Raw genomic sequence first — 26,572 nt, 5'->3', positions numbered from 1 at the left:
AAGTTCGCTGTATTTTACATTATTACGTTAAACGATGCTTCTGTAGATTATAAAGATTATAAATTCAGTTAATTATAATTTAAGTACTTTTAAAAATAGTTTTTTTTTAATTAAGCTAAAGACAGACAAAAAGATAAATTCGTATACTAAGTCTTAAATTTACACTATGATAAAAAATAAATTCTTTAATTATTACTTTGTTGTAAACATTCAACAACTAAACTACCTTTACATAGAATTTTAGTGACTTTTGTTTCTTAACATTTGCTCAAAAACAAACGTTTGTTTTACATTTACAGTTCTAATGTAATAAAATATTTAATAGTAAATAAAATCAGTTGACAATACGTTTATAGGAAATAGCTAAATATTTACTTCAATATTCCATATGTTAGTCATGTTTGTTGGGTATATGAAGTTCAATTACTTGCTATTAATTTTAATGTCGGGCAAACTTGTTTAAAATAAAAGTTTAAGAAATACTTTGAAAATGATTAAAAAATTTACATTCATGTTTTTGTTTGTTAAAAAGTTTCTGTAAATACAGTAATATCTTTTACAGCAACAACAGTGTGCTGTTTTGAAAGATGAACCGAAATTTTGTTGTAGGTCTTCAATGACCATTAAAACTTATTTGGTTTCAAACTATAATGAGTGTTTAAAACTGAAGAATAAAGTATTACTGGATTCAAAGAACAGCAAACTGCCATAAAATAACTCAACCATAACGTAATTATACTTAATGTATAAAAAATTGCTTCTGTGTGAAGATTTGAAGATAATAGCTATTTTAAGATCACTAGTACTTCAACAAAAACAAAGAAACCAGTTTAAAGAAGATGACTCTAACGCTTTGTTTTTTTATGTTATGTTTTATTTTTAATGTTGGGTAATAAAATAAGATAGTTAAATGAATCAAAAGTAAAAAAATTAATGTTTTAAAGCTCTCAACAACATTTTTTTTTTGTTAAACCTATTTCAAAGATTCTTTTTTCATGCACTCAATAAAATTCAATCCAATTCTTGTAAAAGCTTATTTGTGCATAAAACTATTTTAATTAAGGTTCCGACCTATATTTGACACTATGTTATAACTAACTTTTTTTTATTTGTAAATCATTGTTTCAATTTAGCGAATTAGGTAAACTAACAGAGAGGCATAATAAAGAAATAGATATGTGAAACTGCAACCATTAAAAATTTACTACTCTGCAAAAGTATTTTTGTTTATTTATTATTTGCAAGTTTTGTCACAAAGCACTCGCAGTTAAGGTGACCAATTTATTACTTATTCTAAAACAATTTTCTACTCAATTATTTATAAGCAATCCATTTTGCAGCTTTTTTTAGGAATCAAAAGTTTATTCATTGCATAAAGCATGCTTTTTATTTTTTTATGAAAAAAATTTTAAAAGGTGTTTAATGTATTAAAAGTTAAAGACTTAGTTTTTCAGTTTTAAATTACTAAATTTTTATATAATGTATTATGCTTATAAATCTAATATATTATTCCAAATATATTAGAAAAACATTATTACAAAAGTTAATACTACGTTTAGCGACAATAATAATGCGAAAGCAATGTATTGTTCATTGAACGACAAAAACATACGCTCAAAAAGTTTGGTCCAAGGACCCGGTGATCGAAAAAACCTTTCGGTAATCGAGTTGCAGACCAGAACAGTTTAACGTCATTTCCAGTACAATAACTACTTTATATAGTAAAACATACTATATAAAGTAATGCTTAAACTGTTCTTATATTTTCATTTACTACTGTTAAAACCATGTAAAAAAGATTGTAAACAATTTAAAAACTCAGATGATTTTTACGCTTAAAAGTAAATGACAAGTAAAGCGTTGCAAATGTTGATAAAAATTTAGTTATAAATACTCACGCGTGCTGAAAGTTCCTTATACTTTAATTGTTTATAATTTTGATACTAAAACTTTTCTGAACTATTTATGACTTGATTTGTAAACTTTGCTTAACATTAAATTTTTACACATGACTTTGAAACAATACTACAGAGTAGAAGTGCGTGTTTTAACAAAGTTTGTATGTGTTGAATCTAAACATAAAAAAACAAGTTAAACGTTTAATAAACTGAACAAAACAAAGTGATTCGTTTGTGAAAGATTTTAAGTTTAACCAACTTTTTATCCTGTTTAGGTTTTGAACATTGATATATTTTGGGGTTATCAAAAACAAGTGAGTTAGTAAAAACATTAAATTAGATTCATGTCAAAATAACGATAATAAAATTTCAGAAAGACAAGTTGAACATATTTTTGACTTTTTTATCTTACTTACTAGCAATTCAAACTTAATATCAACCGTTTAATTTAATCTAATCAAGCATAAACTATCACTTATATTACTAAATATTTAATCTTGGGTTAAAAGTTTACGAAAATTGTATTTCATCTTGTGTAGCACACCTGTGCAGTTAGTTTAATGTTGTTTGGTCAGTTTGGTTTACAGTTTAATGTTGTTTGGTTTATGCACGACTTCATTAAATAAAGAAACACTAAATGATAATTGAGTATATTAGATCTCGAAAGTTTAATTTATGATTTTTAATTGTTTTGATTAGTTAATTGAAAAGATTGGTTTTAATAAAACAGCGATAGTTCAAAAATTGAAGAAAAAATGTTTTTGACAGTTGTATTCTGTTAAAACTTAAGTATCAATTTTAACTAAGTTTTACTTTATTTTATTCAAGTAAACAATTTATAGCATTAAGTTATTAACGTTTAACGCTTATGTCAGTAAAACAATGGAACAACGTACAAGCTTATAAGTAAAACGTAAACATGTAAACTGGTAAAGTAAAACGAAATATAATGCTATAGGTAAACACAAACTTAAACTTTTATTTTTACTAAAACTAACTTAAACACTTTACTGATATGATGTTTTCATTTTTTGAAATATTTAGGTATCTAGTTGAGTTGTCAAAAAACGAAAGTTTTTCTAAAAGTTAAGTTAATTTAATTATGTAAAGTAAAACCACTTTTATTCTGTTTTTATTTTTAATACCAAGAAAACTAAAACAGTTTTTTTAAACTATAACGTTATAAAAGTTTTACAATAAACTTGAAGTTGCAAAGCTTGTTTTATATCAAGAATAAACTAAGTGTTTAACCCTTTGTAATTCTGTAATATTGTATTTTGTAGAACAATACGAGGTTATTAATTTAGCAAATACATACAGGACATTTTATTTTACAGCTTACATTGAGAATTCTGTCAAAAATAATAAAAATAATTTAAAACTTATCCTCAGTTTATACTTACATATATATCAAATAGTTTGTAATTTTAATAAATATTTTAGTCTGGTTTTAAACTATAGTTTAAAACGAAGTTTAAAATAAGTATAAAGTATTTGTGTTAAAAGTCTTTATGTCTTGAAAACTTCAAGTAGGTTAAATATAGAAATATAATTAAGTTTTAAGAACACATTAAAAGAAGTTATACGCATTCATATTTAACTGTTGATAACACTTTTCTGTTTATAAGCTTTTATTTCTCGTTAGATGGGGTGCGTGCTTAGATAAAATTATAATTAATCTTTTTGACTTTTTTGTTATTTATTTGTTTGTTGACAGAAGATATCTTATAATAACAAACAAAAACATCGTTAGATTTTGATCTATTTTAAACACGTTATCATTTAGTCAGCTATGTTCATCAAGTAAAATAACTTTGTTAAACTTCGAGAAATATTATGTTTTCCATGTTATTTTATATTTGTACGTCAGACAGCTAATATATTACAATGTTTATGTCATTTATTTACCAATGTATTATTTATAGATCAAAGTTATATTTTTTGTTTGTTTACTAAATTGTAATTTTAAAACTTGTTGTAAAAATACTGCATTACTTAATTTAAAAGTTTTAAGTTAAACATAAAATACAGTTTATAAAAATACTTACTATAAAACAACTTATGTACTTAATACCCTTAATCAAAAAAACTCTAACTTTCATAATTCAAATTGTATTTTAATTGAGTTAATCATTGCAAACTAATTGCAGAAAATATGCAATTACTCAAAATTTAATCATATATTGCTAAAATTAAACTAAAGTGGCTCTTATGTGGCGATTACCATGGTGACGAAAATTCCCGTTGTTAAATAAATTTTGCAACTTTATCGTAGTAAGTGTATCCAAAACATATCGCACTCATTAGAAATGACAACTTATTTTTACACTAAACGTCTAATAATGTTTTTCTAAGCACATAAAAGAAATCACGCAATAACACTTATGTTTACTTTATAAAGGCAATTAAGCAAAAAATATATTTTACAAAAGCATACATATCTTAACTATAGTTTATAAAAATTGATCCTAGTATTAGGTTTTTAAATACTGTGTTTTTAATTTATAATGTATTTTCATAAAAATGCTATAGTTCAATTTCGTTTCATCATTACATCTACAACAAAAAATATGTTTAAAAAAAAGTTTAGGATAACTTGTTTAAATTTGGATTTAATAAATAAAAAAATTACCCTTCTTTTTTTCTCTTAATTAAACTAACTTGCTACAAAAAAAAAACTTATTTTACAAAGCATTGTAATGGTAATTTTTGTTTGTCGCTGTTTTAAGAGGTTTTTGTATGAATGTCATAATAATAATAGCTTTTCTTTAACTTTTTCCCGCTTTTTAAACGTTTTAACCGAATTTTATAAACGCAAAACTTTAATGTAAGTGTGAAGAGCACTTCAAATAATTTCTTGTAAGATTAGTTCTTTTTTTTTAATATCTGCAACTAAAAGCTTCACATAGTTTTAAACTTTGGGATTGTTTTATAATTTTTTTTTTTATTCAAGTTAATATGTAGCTTATTTTAGAAAAATTATTATATTTTTGTTTATAAGAATTTATTAACTATGCTAAATAATCATGTTAAAATATAAATAATCAAGTTTAAAATTTGTATCTTCTTTATTAACTAAAGGCTAGCGAAACAGTGACTTTTTTAAATAAAAGCATCGGTAATATAATCAGCATTTACTTTTTAGACTATTTTTGTGTAAAATTTTTCTATAAAAGAACACTTTTATACATCAAATACAGTTATATTATGATACAGTGACTATTCAGAAATTTGGTTGTCATTTGAATCCGTCAAGACTAAAGTTTAATTTTACTTACTTCATAACTTATTACAAGTTAAATCTGAGAAAGTTTTACAGCTCATCGTAAATTTGCGACAAAGCTTCTGTGAATCTGCAATTTTTGCATGGAAATTACAAAAACAACATATTGTTGACGCTGTAAAAAATAGTGCAATATTTGAAACAAGTTAAAATAAACTATTATAAACAGAAGGTATGACACAACAAGTTCTCAGGAAAAAATATTTTCTAGCTGTTGAATTTTCTCAAAAAATAATAAATAAGTTTGTTTTTCTATTGACGTTGAAAAAAAACCTTTATTCTACTTAGTATGTTTCAATAATCAAAGATATGACTTGTAAAAATCTTAAATATGTAATATTTTTGTACTTCACTAAACTTACAAAAGTACAACTAATTTGTTTAAATTCTTATATATTAAATATACATAGCAAGCAAATAACTACTTACTATCTAAAGTTGTCGCACCTAACTTTTCAAAAATTTAATTAGGCTGAGTGTATCACAATCTTAGAATTTAACTTTTAATTCAAACATTTTAAGTGTTTAGGTTTTTCAGTTGATACTGCAAACAGAGAGTGCTAATAATTAATATAGTCTAAACAAAGTTAGCCTTAGATGAAAAGTTTACAGTTTTAATAAATTTACACTTACATAGGATTAAAATTTGAAAAAGAAAAGTATAAAACTTACTAAATTTTAATAAACAACATTACTTTGATTTACCCTGTGAATTAAAACTAAAAAACACTTATACTTAAAAAAAATGATAACTATAAAATAAACTCTAATAACAAGTTTATAGATATCAAACCTAACAATTTCTCTTTTAGCTTAGTGCTTTCGTTTTTGTCAAGAATTTATTAAATAAACGCTTTATAATCTACACTTTTGAATTTGTTTATAAAATCAAAAGCTTTATACGAAATAATCGCACTAACAATGAATAAGCTGCCCTTAAAACGTCAAATCGACAATAGCAAATAATCCTTTAGTTCAGGTATTCAGTTTAGTTTACGGTATTTATTTTTATTTAGAAAAGTTGTAGCTTTATTTTGGCAAGTTTGTCATTTTAGATGCTTTTAAAACTTCAACCAATTAGCTTTGCTTTTAAACTAGATTTTCGTTTTTTTATTATTTTTTTATTTTTAACAAGGTTTATTCTAATGTCTATGTTCTTAAAAACTGGTTAAAATTGTATGTTTTATCATTTTAAAATATGTATCTATAAGCCTTTTTCATCAACTTATCATATGATTGACAGATCTTGAATAGTTTTACTGTTAAGTTTAACATTAATATCTTTTTCTCAGTTTAAACATGTGAAGCTTTATGCATAACGTTTTTTCATAAAAAGAAAAGAAAAGGCTTCAAGAATAATTCTGCTACGTAAATATTTACAAAGTTGATGCTAATTTAGAATAGTTAAATATTTTTAGTCTGTGCTATTTTAGGCAGTCTGTTTATTATTAAACATTATATATTGTTTATTGAACGACAAAAATACGCTCAAAAAATTTGGTCCTAGGACCTGGTGTACTAAAAACCTTTCGGTTATCGAGTCATACACCATGATAAAGTTTAATGTCATATCCAGGGCATTAAAGAAAATAACAAAAAATATTCTTAATAATTTGTTTTAAATAAAGTTCTACCAGTAAGTTTACTAGCACTTACTATTGAGTTTTTAATTTATAAAAGAAAAGGTTTTTTTTTATTGTTTGTTAACACATTTAACTAAAAATAAATATAATAATGTTACAATTACTTTATATACAATCTCCAGCTGTATTGAAGACTTGAAGTTTTTGTATTTTAAATTAAGATCTTTGTACGGTCTAGTAAATATTTAAAAACAAATTGAACCTTATCAGTATGCAAAATAACTCTATGTACACAAAAACAGTAGTTATTGAAACTTTGCCAATAACAGAAAAAATTGTCAATTATCTTATCAAGTAGACTCATTACTATGTGAACCTTTCTAAAAATACAAATTACTTATATAAATAGCTTTTTAAAATTAAGGTATCTTATTTTTATTAAAAAAAATTTGATTTAAGTATTTCTGATTTTTGGATTTTGAAATAGTTTATACTTTTTACAGTTACAAAATTACCTAAGAAAATAAAGTAAGATTCTTTAGTATAAACATTTTGGTAGTTTAAAATGTTTGACTTGAATTTTTGATATACTTTCTGTGACATTAGTTTTTTGAAAAACTGAAAAACTTTATAATAAGTTAATACTTTATTTGTAAAATTTTTTAGCATAAACTTCGTAGAAACAAATTGATTTACTTCATAAAATAACAATAAGTTTGATATATGATAAACAAGATATTTGCTTTTGTATTTAATGTTTTCAACCTTTAAGGTAGATTTAATTACAAATTAATATTTTGTTTAAATTAAATTACATTTTGAATGTAAATATCTAGTATCATCAGTTCTATTAATAAACTTAAAGTTTAGGTTTTTAAAACCGTTTGTTTTTTGAATGAAATAAAGCATTAAAGGCAAAGAAAAATCTTCAAATCCATTTGACTACTTTAGTTGCTAATGTTAGAACTTACAAATATATTTAAAAGTAGATCAATCATTTTAACAAACAAAGTTTTTGATTTACAATAATTAAAACACGATTAAAATTTTTGTGGTAAGCTGAAGTATTGCAACAAGAAAAATAATTGAAGTATGTTGGTTTGTGCATAAATAATGTCGGTTTAATTATGTGTAAAATAACAACAAATTCAGAAGCTAGTTTAACTCGTTTTGCTTGTTGAAATTATGTTTCTTGGTATTCAATTTATCTTTTAACTTTACTGCTGACGAAATAAAATAAAATATGTTTCCTGTTAAAATCAATTACTAAGCCTTTATTAAGGTCATTATTAGAAAATAAGATAACAAACTTAGCACAATATAGCACATTGAATTAACTTAGCCCAAAAAAAAACAATAAAAAAATTTATATTAAAAAATTTTTCGGGCTTATATGACACTTTTTCTTTATTAGGAACCAATAAACGGTTTTAAATCAGGTAAATTATAGAATGAGTTTGAATCACAAATAATAAAGATATAAAACAACTTTAAAAATAAGTTTGGTTATTTTATTCCGATTCAAAGATTTTAAATGAAAAAATACTTTATTTATTGGTGTAAAGAAAAGTATTGAGTATATTTTCAAAGCTGGTTTCTTGGAAAGCTTTTTCACATTATCTTTAGTTTGTATTAATTGGTTGTACTTTCAGAAAAGCTAATAACAAAGTATACATTATTTCAATTTAATTTAAGTAAACCTTGAAAGAAAACCTTAAATTGATTTAAGGTAAACTTTCATTAGCTTTTACTAGTTAAAGAAAAAATTAACTATTGTCGTTTGATTTCCAAAAGTTTGTTTAATCATCAGGAATTTTTTAAAACTGCATGAAACCTAATAAAAAACGCACAATAAAATTGTAATAGTTTATTCAACCTAAGAATAAGAATTTCGTAATTAAAAAAATATTTTTATAAACTTTTAATGATAAAGCACTGTCAGGATGTAATTTATTTTTCTACGTTTTTGAAAAATCAAAAATTTTATTTTTTAAGTCTTACACTTTAAGTTTGAGTATTTTACAAAGCTTGATTAAAAAAGTATCGATTTATGCAAGTATACCGGTCGTTTTTATTACTTACTTCTAAATAAGTACTTTAAATGTTATCTTTTATCAAGAACAAACTAAATCTTTAATCTTTCTGTAAGTCTTTTGTGTCCTACTTTTGTACCTAATTACAATTTTATCGATTAATACAAATGTATACAGGTCATCTTCTTTCACAGTTCCCATTGGGAATTATGTCCAATACTGCCAATACTAATTAACTGCCCATAAAAAGTTTACACTTATCCCCTTTTTTCTATCAAACTTATAGCACACATATTGGTGTTTTTGTTAGGCTACAGATTTAAAAAAATTTAAGTTTAAACACTAAACTATTTTTCTTTTAGTTATTAAATCAGACAAAATCCCTGAAAATTTTAAAAACTTAACAGTAGTAGGTGATTTTTAACAAAGGCATATTAATAAAACATTAGTAGCGCTTCATGACGGAAATTTAAACCTACCTCTTATTTTCTCGCACACAAAGAGTCAAAACACATGTGGTTACAGTAAAAAGGTAGCTCTTTTCTCATGTAATATTCAGCAAGTTTACAGCAACAAGTAATTAAAATAGTAAACAATAGCCAGTGACCTGTACAAAAACTCATCAATAAAACATTAGTAGCGCGTTAAAACTGCGACTATTTATTTTATTGTATTCAAAAGGGTCAAAACTATTGTGGTTATATAGAAAAAGTAGCTCTTTTCTCATGTAAAATTCAGCAAGTTTACAGTTATTAATATTTAACAAATCTCCATAAAGCTCTCGAAACACAGATATTGTAAAGTTGCTCTATTGTTTGAAAGCACTTCAAACTTTTGTGTTTTGCAACTTTTATAAGCTTTCAATTGGTTTTGAGTTGCTTTGCACAAAAGGCTTTTGAGCTGAAAACTGCTGGGTCAATTGCTTATCTGTTTTCGACTTTATTTTGTTTTAATATAAAGTTAAATGGGTTTCAAAATTAGAAAGGTTACGATCTTTGTATGAGAAACATTCAAATAATGTTTTTTATCTCCTTTAGAAAATTACAAGTACATTTAAAACAATGGTATGAACTAATGCTTCCACTTAAAATAGTTATAAACTTAAAAACAATAAATTTATGTAAATTTTTGAAATATTCTTAATAATTGTGGTTATTAATACAATATCATTGTATAAAAATTAGTTTCCTATCAAAGTTTCACAACTTATTTAGATAAAATAAAACGGTTCAGCAGAAAGTTTATTTATTCATAAAACACGGACATTTAATTAAAAGAAAATTGATTATAGAAGTTAGTTTATGTAGTAACAATATATAAATGTATACATAATGCTCTTTTAAGACACAGTGATGATAAAGTTTTCTTGTGATCAGTTGGAAATTGTTTATAATCTAAAAATTTTATAGTTCTTTAAAAGAGCGTTTAACAAAAATTGAAAACTTGATATTTCTCTGCTTTATATGAAAACATAACAAAATTTTTAAGTATACAAGAAGTAAGGCTCAGCTCAATAAACAGTAGTACATTAATTTCATTCAGCAATTTCTCATTATATTTTTATTTTATATAAAAACTCAACACATATGAATCTTTTTTGTATTTCACTTTCATCCCGAAAGCTATTACTTTCAATCTTTAAGACTCAAAACACTTCTCACTATCACGTTGACGTCATACACATACATCAAACAAGCGCCACCGAATGGTCCGACCTGTTGTTTCTATGACCCGAATGCTGCTGACGTTGCTTGGCAACCGAGGGAGGAGGGGAAAGTCTGGTTACTTGAGTGGAGGGGGAACTGAAGCGTTGCCGGTAGCAACGGCGGAGAACCTCTATTTCGTTTTGTAAGAAGTTCCGTCTTTCCGGGGCGACGACTCCCAACTTTTCAAGATCACTGTTAGAAGTTTGATATTTTAATTTTTGATTAATATATTTCTGTTTAGGCTAAATCAGGGTTTCTTGAAATAGACTATTTTCGCTTTCAGGGTCAATAATTAGTAAAAGGGAGAAAATGTGTATAGGTTATTAACTAGTTAATAGGCGATATTTAACTAATAAAAGCAACTATTTTTTAAGTTTCTACCAAGTAGGTGAAATCAAATATAAAATATTAGAAATGGTTGTTTTAAGATTTTAATAAAAAATTATAACTAAATGAAACAAACTTAATGGTTAGTAGCGAGAGAGTCTGCAGATCGCTTATTCCGTTGGCATGGAAACGACCCTTGAACCGTTCCAGCTGGGCGAATTCGAGCCAATCGTCCAACGATGAGGCATTGATTGGCAAGCTTTCCAAACTCGATTGGTTGAGCAACAGGGGTCGGCTGTAAAAAGATATTTTGTTTGATTAAAAAAGATAAGAAATGGTAGGAACATTTTGTTTGACTCATGCTAGAATAAACAAAGAAAACAAGTAGTTTGTTAGTAGTAGTATTCGTTCGAGTCATAGCTTTAGGTAAATAGTTTATAGTGTTACTTACAAGTTTTAACAAATGTCCTGTGCAATCTTATATTTAAGTTTAAATAAAATGAATTGAAAATTTGGTAAAAAATATATATTTAAACAACTAATTACTTATATATTCGCGTTGAATCACAAATGCTCATATATGAAGGTACTACTTAATAATAAAATTTTAAATTTAGATAATAAATATAACTAACGTAGAATCACAAGTACTCATAGAAGAAGGAACCGGGCTGCAACTTTCAATTTTCATCACGTGACTGTTGAAAATGTCAATTAGTTGGTTGAAATCGGGTCTTTTTTTCGGGTCGTAACTCCAACATCTCAGCATTGTTTCGTGCAATTCTACTGGACATCCCTGTTTGACAGTTAATTAATTTTTTTTACTAGTGCATATAGAGATATTAAAAACAAGTATACAATTGGGTTAAATATTATTGCTTTAACTAACATTTGTACAAGTAATTTAAGAAATATAACTCAATCAACCATTATTTGTTTAAAAAAATTAATAGCTGAGATGTCAAAAAAAATAAAATGTCTCGTAGTAACAATAAGAATTATTATCATAAATATAATACTAGTAAGTTACAACCAGAAAATGATGATAATAAATTTACCTAAGAAAACGTATTAACTTAACAAAAAAAACCTCAGGGCAGGGAAGCCGATATCCGTCTTCGATAACGTCTGTGACGTCATCGTTGTTCATGTCCCAGTAGGGTTTTTCCCCGAATGACGTCACCTCCCACATGACGATTCCGAAACTCCATACGTCGGATGCGGAGGTGAACTTTCGGTATCGAATGCATTCGGGTGCCGTCCACCGCAACGCGATCTTTCCTCCCTGGTTGAACGACACAAATATTAGATAAAGAAAGATACTTAAAATTTTTATCTTAAATTCAAAAATAAGTTGCTGCCTCAACTAGTATAATAAAAAAACAAATGCAAATAAATATCTGTAAACACTAAAAATGAATGTGTAAAATTGCTGATTGTAGTAAAGCATTGGGTTAAACGAAAGTAAAATACCTCAAGTTATTTTATTAAATGCATAATGATACAGTTTAATGTTTAAACTCGAACAAAAAGTCAAAGTTAAAAGTAGTAATATTTAAAGTAACCAGTGTAGATAACTCCTACGATTTTGGTTATATCTATTTGCTAGTTTTTACCACTCACTTGAGTAGTGTAAGTTGCGTTGGGGTCATTTTCCAGCGTTTTTCTGCTCAAACCGAAATCTGACACCTTGCATGTAAAATTGTCATCAACTAAAACGTTCCTGGCCGCGAGATCCCGGTGAATGTAATTCATAGAGTGCAAGTATTTCATTCCACAGGAAATTCCTCTCAACATTTCCAGCACGATTTCTTGAGAGTGGAACTTGTCGAGTTTTAACACGAACTTGTCGAGTGAACCGTTTTGCATAAACTCAGTTACTATCATTGTTGGCGATTCTGTAACAATGACAAATATTAAAAACATAAAATTTGTAAAAACTTGTATTAGGATTTAAAGTAAAGTGTAAATAACACTATATAATTTGTCATTTGTATTAATTTATACGATTAAAAAATTCTTATGAATATATGTGTGTACTACAAAAAACTTTTGAACTTTTGAGATAGACATGTTTTTCATTTAATAACAAAAATAAAAAACAAACGTTTAGTTTGAACTCCGATCAATTTAACGATGTTCGGATGATCGAACTGAGCCATGGTGCACGCTTCTCTCAAGAAATTAGTCTGATCAACCAGGCTGGCTCCATTCTTCAGTGTCTTCACTGCAACTTCCACCAAATCCTTCTTTCCTTCCTTCATCTCTCCCTTGCACACTTCACCGAACTCACCTGTTAAATGTGGTTACCATGACTATTTAATAAGTATGTTGCTAAATATTTTTTAAGTTTACACTGCACAAATTACAGTGTTATTAGTGTTTAGAACAAAAAATCTAGTTGCTTATCACACTATTAAATAGACTTGTTCACAGACTTTTGAAAATTTTTGCTGTAGCAATTTGAGTTGTTTTATTATATATATCATTGATATACTTGCATTTAATAAGGTAAAAACCTTGAAATATTTGAAATATTCTTCCATGTAGAAAAAAAATACAAAGTTTAATTTTACCTTGCCCAATAACTGCGAGGATTTTAATTTTCTCGACATCAATCTCCTTTGCTATTTCCTTCACGCTTTTGTGAGGATCTCTGTAGTCTACATATGTCTTGCTGTGACCTTTGGTTTAATTTGAAAATGAATCAACTGTTTTCATATAACTTTTTAGAAAAATAGCACTTTGTATCTAGACATTTTTCTTAAGAACAATAGTGTGAATTTAAGCAAAATAGTATTGGTTACAAATAAATTCAAGTCTTTAAAAATATTAAGTTATAAGTAAAAAAGGCATAGAAGCTCAAATTTCAAAAAGAACTGAAAGAAAGTTATTTCAAAGGAGGTATACATTTATCAAATTTAAATTAATTTAAGCTTGTTTACACAGCTTAATTATTATTAATTTCCTTATGCGCTGTAAATTCTCTGAAGTTTATTATTATGATGTAAGCTAACTTTAATCTCCAAAAATTATAAGTTTGATTAATTACGTTAATAAGAATACTTTCATTTACGTAACTTCAAAAACAATTCTGAAAAATGAATAAGTATTTCTAAGTTAAAGTTTAAAACTGTTTTGCTTTGCTATACTCAAAATCTAAAACGTAAAAATGTAATTTCAAACTGTCAAAATTTTTAAAATTTATAAATCAAACGTATAATAAATTACTTAAAAAATATCAAATATCTTACCAATCAGCTTTTTGGACATGTCTACTCTCAAATCGCTGAACTTCGAGATCGGGTAGTTTTGAATGTTTTTCACTTCGACTGACTTCGCCGAGGTGAAGAGCTTCTTGCGGAGGCAAACAAGAGAATAAACGAGAGAGACGAGCAGGATGGCGGAGGTGCAGATCACTATGGCAACCAAAACTCCGAAGCTCAGTTGAGCGAACGGTTCTGTGTTGAAAATATTTTTCACAAAACTTGCTGCTAGCTGAAAGTTCAACATGCAATTTTTTAATTCATTGTATTTGTATTAAAATTGTTTGCAGCTATAATTTGCGTAAACATTTGTTGCACTTTAAACTGGTTAAACTAAAACTTTGAACTTTAATTGTAAATAGATTAGCCAACTTTCTGTATCATAAAAACTTACTTGATTCAGTAGTAAAAGATTTAATTTTGCTGTATTTTCCAAACCCAGCGTTGTTATAAGCTCTTGTTTTAACTTGATATTTTGAAGATTGAATGAGAGCTGATAACGTTATATTGCAATATTCTGATGAACATTTTACCTGAAAAAAAAAGTTCAATGAAAACAACTTACTTGTTTTACTGTACTAGTTGAATACTATCCGTTTTTATTGCTTCGTTTTGTACAACTTCGAAAGATTTCATTTATAAAAAATTATAATATTTAGTCGTTAATAGACTTATTAAATATTTACAATTAAAACTTATTAGTTACGTAGATTACATTTAATTTGAATTTTTTTCATTGTAGGCATAACTTACGTATATTGTAGAAACGTTTTTATAAGTTTGTAATGAAAATAGTAACAGTTCTTTTAACATTCACCTTATGAGTGGTTGGAATTGCTACGAAGTCATCAGATTCTGGCTTCTGATTGGTTAATTTCAACGTTACTTCGTATTCTGTGATTGGCTGATCACTCGCGGGTTTCGACCAATAAATTTGCACCGAATTGTAATCGATTTCACCGAAAAATAATCCCACAACCTCTGAAGGTACTGTTGAAATTGTTTTATCATTTCAAACTCTTAAATGTAATAAACAACACTTTTATTCAAAATTAAAATTTATACAGGGTTTCAATTCAAAATTTGTTAATTTACTTACTTCAAAAAAAAACAAATAATACATTGATATTCAAAAAAATTTAAAAAAAAAGCAGATTTTATAATTTTAGTGATCATACAAACGGAATGAACTACAGTACACTACCGCTTAAGTACGCAAATTGAACCCGACCAAAAAGTGCGTACTTAGCACGGGTAGTGCGTACTTTTTGACGATATAGTATAATATGAAATTTAGTTGTTTGTTTTCTTTCTTACAACTAGCCACCAAATAATTAAGCCAAATAAACAAGTCATTTATTTCAAATAACATTTAAAACATAATTCTAATTTGCAAATTTTTTTAATAGGTTTTAAAATGATTTATTTTTTCTATAAAAAGCTTCTACATAATTAATACATACATTTAATATAGAAAGTCAATGTCAGTCAATGATTTAAAAATAAATATTAAGCTACATTTTGTTTTGTTAGAGGGAAAGTACTAAACTACTTTGTGTCTACCAAACATTTTTAAAACATCAATGTATGTACATTTAAGTCAAATTATGACTTAACTATTTTGTATATGTAGGTTTTTTTAACTTTGTCATCTATATTTATTTATTTTATAGCATTACAGCTCAAATATCATTATTCTTTTTACTTTTCTGCAACCACAACATAAGTAATTAGTTTGTTAACATTTAATAATAGGCCACTGTCACAATCTCAGGCCACTTGGCCTACTTAGGATTACTCACCCTAGTTTAAAAGTCGTGAAAGTATCAGGCTAACTCAGCAGGTTGGCCATTCTACCTGGAAACATAAAATAATCTGGAAAAACTTGATGATTGAAAATTTAGGCAAAAAACTGGAGTTTCTTGAAGTTTAGTATAATATCCTTTACTTTGTCTTTCTGGATAAGTGCGTACTTAAGGCGTGATGCGTACCAAAAAAAGTGCGTACTTAAGCGGTAGTATACTGTACTTAATTCGTTGTTTCTGCTCTAACTTTTACTAACTAATAAATAAAAAAACTGTTTATATTTTCATATTTTTAATTTTTTTTAAACTTACTATTCTAAGGTTAACACTTAATGTAAAGTAGCAAAATTTTATAATGATGACTAAGGTAAAATATCGATTTGGAACATTGTTTTAAACTTGCTAATGTATCGTAAGTAGCAGTTTTTTGGTAAAAAACTCATTATTTATTAACACTGTGATTTGTACAACTATGAATTATTCAGGTGTAATGTGTTTTAATGGCGTTATCAGTTGAGTGCGAAAGAGCACATTAGCAGTTTACAACATAAAAACATGTTCTTTTATGAGCAGAATTAGTTTTTTTAAACAAGCGTAAAAGTTTCGCATATAAGTTCTTTATAAACGCAGTAACAAAAACTTATTCTAGTTTGAAATTTACTTAAAAATTAGTTTATTTAAGTAAAGATGTATCATTCCTAGCGTAAATTTCATCTTTGAAATACATAATAAATAGAAACTTTATTTTTGTTTATAAAATCAAAGAAGTACAAAAATAAAAACAATTATTCAAACAAAGCCAACCTCTGTCTGAAGTAGAAAACTCAATTTGTGCATACTTTGCTAGTTTTTTAGATTTATCTGATACTTCGTTCAGAGAAAACACCTGTAAATATATAAAAACTTTTGTAAAAAGTACACAAGTTAATAAATAGTTATTTTATGCACTAATAAAAGTCTTTAAAAACTATATACAATTAAGTATATATGTAGTATAAATTTCTGATGAGATAATATGTACTTAAGCTTATTAAAATTTTAAGAGTTTTCAATAATGACGTGTCTAAATTTCAAAACAGTGATTAATTAAGGTAATAAAAATGTTTTAAGTATAATTAAAAAAGACTTACCTTTAGTTTATAGTAAGAAAACTGCAGTAGGTTTGACATTAAAATTTCTGGAGAAATGAGATTTTTGTAATTGTTTGGATAAAATTTAATTGAATTAGGACAAGTTTTGCATTTTTTGTACGTTTCATCAGTACATGTATTGCATGATATTCTGTTTTGAAAGTTGTTTTTTTTTGTACATAATTACAGAATTTTCATACTTTTTATGTTTACACTAAAGTATAATTATTCAAATATCCACGGTTTTACGCTAAAATATAAAGTTAATTAAATATAATACGCTACGAAGTTAAAAAAAGTTGAATTTTATTCTTTCTGAGTTCTTGCCAGATTTAGAAGAATCATCGACATAAAACTAGTTTTAACGTTTTTTAAAACTTGTTATCGCAATAATTAATGCAATTTTTACCTGTAACGAACTTTTTCAATCCCACCATCTTCTATTGGCGGTTGCCACTTGATTTGAGCTGAGTCTTTGTTTAAGTTTACTGTCACATTTTGCGGTTTCGAAGGAACTCCTTGAAATAAAAAAAAAGTTAAAGCTTGTGTAGCAAAACATTTAAACTACGTTACTAAACTTTATGGTTATCATAATGCACTTTGAGTTTTAACCTAAAAAAAAACATCAGTTGCTTAAAAGTCCAAGTTGACTGAAACAAAAGTATTTCTTTATTTTTGATATTCTTTAAATAAACAAATTGATTGAACTACACATTATGTAATTTAAGGCATGACCATATTACACAAATAAACAGTAAAATTCAAAGTACTTTGAAATGACACTTGTCCTAAAAACAAGCTTGTTTTTAAAGGAAACTATTTCAAGATGTTGTTTACTTAAAACAAACAACAGTAGTTATGATCCAGGGAACGGTTTTAAATGACACTCATTTACAGTCGACCAGGTTTTATTACAAAAAATGCTAAAGTGTAGTTTCTAAACTGTAGTGAAAGTCTGAACTTGTTTAGTTTTTTCTTTTATTTTCTTATATAACTATAAATAATCGGTTCAATGAAAAGTTTTATAAATTAAAGTATGATCACATTAAAAAAAGTAGTAAAGTTTTAATTACTTTTAAATGACACTTGTCCTAAAAATAAGCTTGTTTTTGTAGAAAATTTTCTTAAGATGTTTTTAATAAAAGAAATTGAGTTGATTAAAACATTACGTAACATTAAAACAAATACTCTTTACGCAAAATCAACATTTATGTTCCAGGCAACAATTTTTAAATGACACTTGTTCACAGTTCACCAGGTTTCTATCACTAAAAAGAGGGCAAACTGAAGTTGGTGCAAACAAAAGAAACTGCTCTTGTGGAGTGTCCTTTCAAACAACCGACAATTAACATGCTGCTTATTGATTTCTGTGATTTTGTGAAACAGCAGAGGGGCAGAGGCTCATTAAAAAACACAACTAGAAGCCGAAGAAAGAATCGGGAAATTCGACAACTGAAAGCGATGACAATCAATTTTGGCGCGTGGAGAAAAAGTCTGAATACTTCTTTTTTTTTATCTACACTTAAAATAAACAAAATCTGCACGATAATGAGCTTTTAGCCTTGAATTAGCCTTTTTAGATAAAAAAGAAAAGAAAAACTAAGTTTTTCTAAAGTTTAAACAAGTTTTAGGTGCTGGATTTACGTTTAAAAACTCTTTCTCAAGAAAAGCAACTCGTTTTTGTTTCGGAAAAGTTTATGGCTACGCCATGAATATTTAATTTTCCAATTGTTTTGTAAGCAAGTTATAAATTTGTTACGGCTTTTGGCAAAATTACTCAACGTCAAAATTTTACTAACTTGTTTTATTTTTTAACTTAAAATCTCTAAACAAAGGTAAAGGAGCCATTAAGTCAAAACTTACTTTGTTTTTTTTAATACCTATAACTTATCTTACATTTTAGGTTTCAAAACTATTTAAAATAAGTAGTATTATACAAAACCAAAGTTTGTACTACAAAGTTTGGTTTACTACAAACTTTGTAGTATTGGAAAACCAAGCTTGTAAATCAATAAAATGTTTCAGATTTCGCATCGAGCATGTGTGCTTTTGATCTTAGCTTTTACAAAAACTTGAAAACATTTTGCTACATGCTTGAATTTTGTAGGCCTTTTTATCTTGTATAGTTTATATATTGTTAAAAAACTTACTTTTGCAAGGTTTGGATACCTCATTGTCATCTAATCTAAATGAATCGGCTTGACACTGACAGAATGAACTTGCAAAATTACGAGTGGAACTTGAATCCGGACATTTCCTACAAACCTCATTTCCAAATACTGATTTATAAAATCCCGGTTGGCATGCTGTTTTAAGTATTATTTTCATTAATATTTAGTTCTAAAAGTTGAAACAAAACTTAACTGTTTAGCTGTTATACATTAAGTTAGCTGTCCAACAAGTTGTGCTTAAGTTTTCGTGTAACAATTAAAATCATATTTAAAACATTAATTTACAAGATCTGTTATTTGTACTCTTTTGTGTTTTCAAATTTACCATATTTCTACTCTATTTTAAAATTATATCTATGCTTTTTTAAGTACAAACTGTTTTATAACAACAGACTTACTGCTTATTGAAGTAAATGTGCACAGAAAACTCTAAATTAAACATAGTTTGTGTAATCACAACTATTGTTACAAATTTAAAAGTTTTAACTATTGAATTCACTTATTACCAACACAGGTTCCGTTTAGATGGTATTGATATCCTACAAATAAATAATAAACAACAAGTAATAAATAATTCTTACCGATACAGGTTCCGTTTCGATGATATTGGTATCCTACGTCACAATGACAATTTCCGGTTGAAGCTTTCCATTCGCCATTGCTATTGCAGTAATTTACTGGAGCTGAAAAGTTTATTAAAAAATTATATAATATATACTAAAAGAAAGATAAATTAAACTACAATGGTCAATTTTGATAAACAAAAATTTGTAACTAACTAACTAATACATAAGTTATTATTGATTATTGTTTATTGTATTTTACTGAACAGCAGAAACAAAAGCGGTCAAAATATTTGGTCCTGGGATTTGGTGCACGAAAAAACCTTCCGGTTATCGAGTCGCACACCACTTGGATACCTTTAAACATTTTCCAGGACGGATTAATAAATATGATTTTGAACTTATTCAGAATTTTTCAATTGTTTTCATTATGCTTGTCCAAACTCTGAAACGTAAATGTTTGATTTTTAATTCACTAGGAGATCAACTGGTTTAGCCCTCGCATTTGCAAAAAATTTAAGGTATTTAGTGGGACTTAATTTAATACAAACATTAGAATAATGTATGTCGTTAAGGATGCAGTTAATCCATTGTAAAAAATATTTACCAGAAAAATAATGTTTATTGAAATGATTTATGAATTTGTATACGCTTTAATTCGGGATTTCCTTTTTATTATTTCTGATTTGACGTTGTAAAATATTTCTAGTTTTTCACACGCTTCTCAATGGGTGGTCTTGTTATTTGTGGTGATCATAAAAGACGTGTATTAGTTGTTATAACTACCATATATACAAAAAGAGTAAATGTTTAGCTTGATCTACCGTATTTAAATAAGACATGGTTGTTTGACGTTTTTTTTAGTTTCTTAAAAAACAACCTACAACTTAGGTTTAGTTGTAATGAAAATCATAAGTTTGAATTATGAAAAAGATCTCTTTATTGAAAGAGAGTATACAAAACAAAAACTACATAATATGTTTCATAAACAATTTTAAGGTTTAAAAATGCATAACTTTAAAAAAAGTATTAAAAAAAATTAGTAACGTATGTAGCCGTAAACCAGAGTAGAAAACAAAGTTTCAACTTTTAATAATTCAGACATATTGCACTTTTGCTGTTGTGGCAAATGCTTATAGAAAGCTCTAAAACAGACTGCAGAAACGAAAAAAAAAAATATTCTTTAAAAGCTTTCGTTTTATTAAAACATTTTTAATAGACATACGGCATACTTAAACACAAAACAAAAGCATTGATAAAATTTTTGATTGTATTTTTATTGTACTTTGACTGTCTGTTTTTAAGCTTATTGTAAACATTTAAAGGCACAAAAATATATTTTTTTGACTGATATGCAAAGAAGCTTATTAGCTAAGAATTAAAATTATTAAAGTAGTTTTAGGTTTTTATAGTTCAAAGTTGAACATTTACTTTAAACAAATAAACCAAAAAACAGATGAAGATAAAGGTATTGTTATATAGTTTCCTTACATCTAAAAGTACTAACTCCTTTTGAAATAGAATTGAGAAAAACTTTAGACTTTTTTAAATATAAATCTTCTATAATAAAAGATAAGACTACTCCTTAACTTAATCTGCCTATCTTAAAAAGAGTGATTAATTGTAAATAATAAAGAAAAAACAAGTTCTTATGTAAACTTTTTTGATTTAAAGTTAACTACAAAGTAATTTTTACCTTGGTCAGCTTTCACAGAGTTTGGGGCGCATTCACCTTCAACTCTGAAAAGATCTGAGTTTCTAGTTCCAGATACAGTTTTGGGGAAAGTTACCAAGTTCCTGGTTACCTCAGGGCAGTAGTTGTAGAAAATCCTGATTTTTTGAATTGATAAACAGGCGCCTTGGTTGTTGATTGCAATGTACAGTCCTTTTCTGTATTTAAAATTATTAGTAAATATTAAAAAATAAATAAAACTTGTCTTATAAATAAACGCAGACTTTGCTTGATTTTTTCTTTTGATTTAATATACTTAAATTAAAGTGTCAAATCAATAAAGTGTTAAGCAATACGAATGAAAACTTAAAACTTCACTTTTAATTTTAGCTAAAAAAACGAGCAACCGAAAATTTGAAAGTTAACGAGCGCTCAGCATTCAAACTTTTAGTTATAGAAAGAAAAGTTCAATGTTAATGAGATTTGAATTATTGCAATGAGCTGCAGTCTACGACTTTTGCTGCTAGTACAGAACGCAAGCGACATATGGCAAGTGCTAAACTTATGACTCCGGCGACAAAATCAATACGCTTTTCAACTTTAGCTGGTAAGTAAAATTGAATTTCGTATGTTTCAGTATGATGTTTAGCAAAACAAGCGAAAAGTATGACTGCAGTTGAATTATGTGTAACATTTGAAACACATAAAACTACTTATTCTAAAATTTGTGATTTAAATGTGTACTAGTCTAAGTTATAAAAGTTTTCTAATCGAAATAAAGTAATTTGTTACCTAGGTTTTTTGAAAACTTTAATTAACAACTAGTTTATTGTTCTAAAAACTAATTTAAAAGTATAAACTTTTTAGTAAGCGCTAATATTACAACAGTTATTTAAATTTAAATTTTTGGAACCTTGTTAGCGGGCTGATTTCCAGAACTTTAGTAGTAACGACAAATTTTCCCCTTTTATCCCTGTCCAAGTTTCTGTCTGCGGCCAAGGTGTCAATTTTATCATACAAATTGTCGTTCCACGGCGGAAAAGTTGAAGTGGCACTGTCCGAGTCAGCTTGGTAATTGTAAATGGTGAATGTCTCGCGACAATTCTCCTGATTGAAGCACACAATTGAAAATGTCACCTCCAATTTCACTCTATTGGCGCCTCTGTTGTTTGTGATTTTTATTTATTTTTTTCAAATCAAAACTTTAAAACAATGTAGTTTTTATAACTATTTTTAGTCTATTTTATTTGTAATTGTTAACATAAAAGGCTTTAGAAAAGTAAAATAAAATAATTTGTAGAAAATAGTTACGCTATTTACAAAGTAACTGCTTAAAAATGCTTTTTTACGCATAAAAGATTTTAGAAAAGAAATAAAAACAATATAAAACGGAAAACAATGCACCAATGTAAACATTAAACAGTGAAAGTGTTATTTTATTGCTGAAAATTCTTTTCAATGCTGGCAGAAAGGTTGTTTATACAAAAGTTCTAAACAAAGTTTAAGAGCTTTTAAGAATATTTTCTTCGACAGTTGTTGATACAACTTGAAAAAATAATGTCTAAACGTATACAAACCTTTTTTTAAACTTAAAAAAAAGGTTTAAATTTTTTAAAGTTGATCAGTTTTTCTGATAAACAAATTTGGAGAACAAACTTTTCCACAATAAATCAATCTCAATTTATTTTTTAAACAACAAACCTTGCGTTGATGTATGGAGATCTGAGCCAATGAGCATCGCCCTTGGTTGTACCTTGGTAGTCGCATATCTGGTAAGTTCTGATTATGTTGTTGTCTTTGTCCCTAGCGCTCACCTCATACCACTGTTTAGAAACAGTAAATTTAAAGTTTTGTTTAGTGCTAGAAGAAGTTGTTTTAATGTACTGAGTACTTGTTATTGTTTAACTGTAAAATTATAAGTTTAAAGCTGTGTTACTTCTGATTAATAAAAAAAGCATTTCATAAAAAAGGAGTAAAAAGCATTTTTAACACTACATTTAGTATCTAAAACAAAAAAAACGTAATCTACTAATGAATTTTAAAACGTGAGCTGATAGAAGAAACTTGTGAACAAGTAATGATTTATAAGTTTACTTTTATTTATTTACAATTGTCACTCTATGTTAATTAAACTTTATACAGCCCAAAATAGTGAAAGTAAATAAGTAGTTTTTAGTTCGATGTATGTGAGGTCTTATTATGCAGAAACAATAATATGAATAGAACAAATTGTTTGGCATCAATTTCCTTATTGTTTTAAATGTGCAATTATAAAAAATCATTTCTTGCGGTCTGACATTGTCGAGACTTAAAATATTTTTTAATGATTTATCACTAACGCATGTATACTTAATATTTTATTATATATTTTTAACTACTTGGGTGGCATCTTGATAATAAATGTTAATCAACACGCTGTTTTAAGAAAAAAAAAACTTTTAACCGTTTTGAAACCAAGTTTAAATTTGTTAAAAGTGAGTAGAATGTACTGCATAAAAATTTTAAACTTTAAAGCTTCTAAACTTTTAACACCTCGTTCGATTTTTATAAGCAACAAAAAGTAAGCTTTTAAGCAGCTTACAGATAAGTGAAGCAAACGTACTATCGCACTAACAAAGTGAGTACAAAAAGCCTTCTTACAAATACAAAACACTAACTTCGTTATCTCCTTCTTTCGTCTTCCAGTTCAGATCGGTGCTGACTTTTTCCGTGTTGTACAGCTCATCTGTAAAAATATTAATAGTTAATTATTGTTTGTAATTTACAACAACTAGACTGTTTAATAAAAGTTTTTTTACGTTTGTAGATACTAAGATGTTTGTTTAACATTGAATTTAATGGTTTAAATAAATATATAGGCAATGCTATATTATTTATGCAATAAATTGTTAGCTTTAAAGTTTTAAAATTACGTTTTGAATTTGCAAAAATTCTATACTAAAGTAAATGATAATGAAAATAGTCTAGTTTGTTAGGTTCAACATTTACAATGTAAAACAAAATATTTTAAATATTTCAAAACAAAAAGTCTACCCACAACAAACTTCGAGTTCAACGTTCTAAAAACTTAAAAAGGCCCTTCTGCTTACAAAGCGAAAATTATCAAGTTCGAAATACTTCGACCGTTGCTAATCGGCTAATTACCTTTAGAAGGGCGCAAATCATCTGATAACAAAGTGGCCAGTTGTCTCAACCCCGAAATCAGATGTTTACCTTCCACTTCAACTTTTCAATCAAAAAGGTCACCACGCTAATGCGTTTAGTCATTAGCAGCAGTCTTGCACTATGCAGGTTCTACAGGGTGTTTTGTTCATAAACAAAAAATATTTTTGTCACGCATGAATTAACAAGGTTTACTGCTGCTGCTAACAAAAGAATCAGCCACAATGTGCTTGTGTTGTTTGTTTGTATAGAGATGAGAACATACTGTTTCAATTATCGCACATTTGAACAATGAAGCTTGTGTAGAAGTACTTTGTTGTGCACAGATAACTTGCTTAGCTAAGAGGTTTCTAAGTTATAAATTAGTAGTTTGTATAGTTTGTTTTTAAGTATTGTTAAATTGTCGCTTTTAAATCAAAATTATTGAACATTCTAACTTAAATTGATCAAAAACTCAACTATAACCAAATTTGAAAAAAAAAACAGTTTTAAATAAGTCTAAAAAAAAGTTTAGGCATTATAACGCAAAACAGTATTAACTATCACAAAGTTTACTTTAACTAGCGATTTTAATCTTAAACGGTTTTTATGACCTCATAATCGTTATCGCTGTGCAAACACTCCTAACAAAAAGTCTCATCCTGTCAGCGGGATCGACTGTCAGTTAGAGGATTTGCTCAAACCTTAAAGTGTTTGTTATATTGTGTAAAGAGATTCTGTGCTTTACTTTTAAAAAAAAGTAATAAAACGTGGGGGAAACTATCACGCATATAAGAAAGTTTTAAACAGCTTAAACTAGAAAAAATTTATTAAACTTTAAGGTGTTTGTTATGTTGTGTAAAGAAACTTGTGTTTAAACGAAGAAAAAAAAAAGATATGTGAAGAAAACATGAGCGCTTTTTTAAACGTTGAATAGAACTTATAAACAGGCAAAACACATTAACTTTGAAAACATAAATTAGTCATACAAAAGAGTATACAAATATTTAAGACGTTTATGAGTTTAATAAAATGACTTACAATGTTAAAGAAAAGTATTATTAAAAACCATATTTACAATATATATTATAAATAAGTACACAATGCTTATTGACTTTATAAAAATTTATCTTGGAATTCGAATGGATTTAAAATAAATCTTAGCATTAGTAAAAAACTTAGGATGTAGTAAAAATGAAAACAAAATAAAAACTGTTAATTTATAATATCAATATTGCTACAAACAAAAATAGCTTTTTAGAAAACTATATATTTTACAATACTTTTTTCTTACCTGATAACGCATGAATATTGACTGCTGAATGCAATGAAACTGCGCAAATCACCAAAACGAAACTGGTCATACTTCTTCACAGATATACTTCCTAATAAAACTTTATTCCACAACTCAATCCAACCTCTGCTTGATCATCAAAATGTGACAGCTCTGTAACAACTTTCCTTTTAACAAAACACTCAAGTTTGAATCAAGTTATGACAGAAAAAGTTAGCTTTCACCGAATGCCGCTGAACTAGACTTTTGATAACCTGTTTAACAAAGTGAAGTTAAACTTTTTTTTCAAAAACGCAAAATCTCTCATATTCAACTCTCTCGTTTCAAGCTTTACACTTTCTCTTGCTGTTATCTCATGTTAATAACAGAAGCTTTTACCGAAATGAAGAATCGTGATTGGCTCACGCTTCGTTGAGTAAACTCACCGGTAAACTTCTACTTCTGGTTTCTGAAATCTGCTGAAAATCAGCGCTTCTTTTTTTTTCTTAGAGTTGAGATAGCGAGAAAACATCTCAACTTTTAGCATTTAGTAAATGAGTTTTAAAATATCTTAAAAAATATTATTCAACACGCTCTTTTACAAATACCTATAAGAGTCTCATATTACATTTTGGTAACTAAATATATTCTAATTATAAACATAGTTCTAAGTATAAACTTAGGCATGCGCATTATCCAAAAAAGTATCCATATGAACTAT

General features: G+C 27.0%; 1 protein-coding gene across 1 annotated transcript; it reads right to left on the bottom strand.

Moving 5' to 3' along the window:
- Positions 1–10,161: 10,161 nt before the first annotated feature.
- On the bottom strand, positions 10,162–26,057 carry LOC145843779 (ephrin type-A receptor 4-like). The gene is made up of 20 exons (XM_082951004.1): positions 25,873–26,057; positions 24,095–24,162; positions 23,139–23,260; positions 22,351–22,599; positions 21,462–21,655; positions 19,784–19,885; positions 19,182–19,337; positions 17,441–17,549; positions 17,032–17,182; positions 16,706–16,787; positions 14,914–15,086; positions 14,491–14,629; positions 14,085–14,291; positions 13,407–13,514; positions 12,938–13,123; positions 12,454–12,728; positions 11,921–12,115; positions 11,466–11,626; positions 10,967–11,125; positions 10,162–10,695 (listed from the first exon to the last, which is right to left on the bottom strand). Exons 1-20 carry the CDS (start codon positions 25,940–25,942, stop codon positions 10,485–10,487), a joined length of 3,117 nt encoding a protein of 1,038 aa, XP_082807130.1. The 5' UTR covers positions 25,943–26,057; the 3' UTR covers positions 10,162–10,484.
- Positions 26,058–26,572: the final 515 nt, after the last annotated feature.

The sequence above is a fragment of the Thalia democratica genome, chromosome 9 (genome assembly GCF_965202585.1).
Source record: "Thalia democratica chromosome 9, ktThaDemo2.hap1.1, whole genome shotgun sequence".
NCBI classification, from domain to species: Eukaryota; Metazoa; Chordata; class Thaliacea; order Salpida; family Salpidae; genus Thalia; species Thalia democratica.
This window is presented reverse-complemented; position numbering and strand designations above follow the sequence as displayed.

Excerpts from the sequence above, each read along its gene's own strand:
- LOC145843779 (XM_082951004.1), bottom strand. The coding sequence starts at position 25,942 with ATGACCAGTTTCGTTTTGGTGATTTGCGCAGTTTCATTGCATTCAGCA. Across the intron at positions 21,656-22,350 it reads GAAATCAGCCCGCTAACAAG|AAAAGGACTGTACATTGCAA; the intron begins GTTCCAAAAATT and ends TTTTAAATACAG. Across the intron at positions 15,087-16,705 it reads GTTTTCTACTTCAGACAGAG|TACCTTCAGAGGTTGTGGGA; the intron begins GTTGGCTTTGTT and ends CAATTTCAACAG.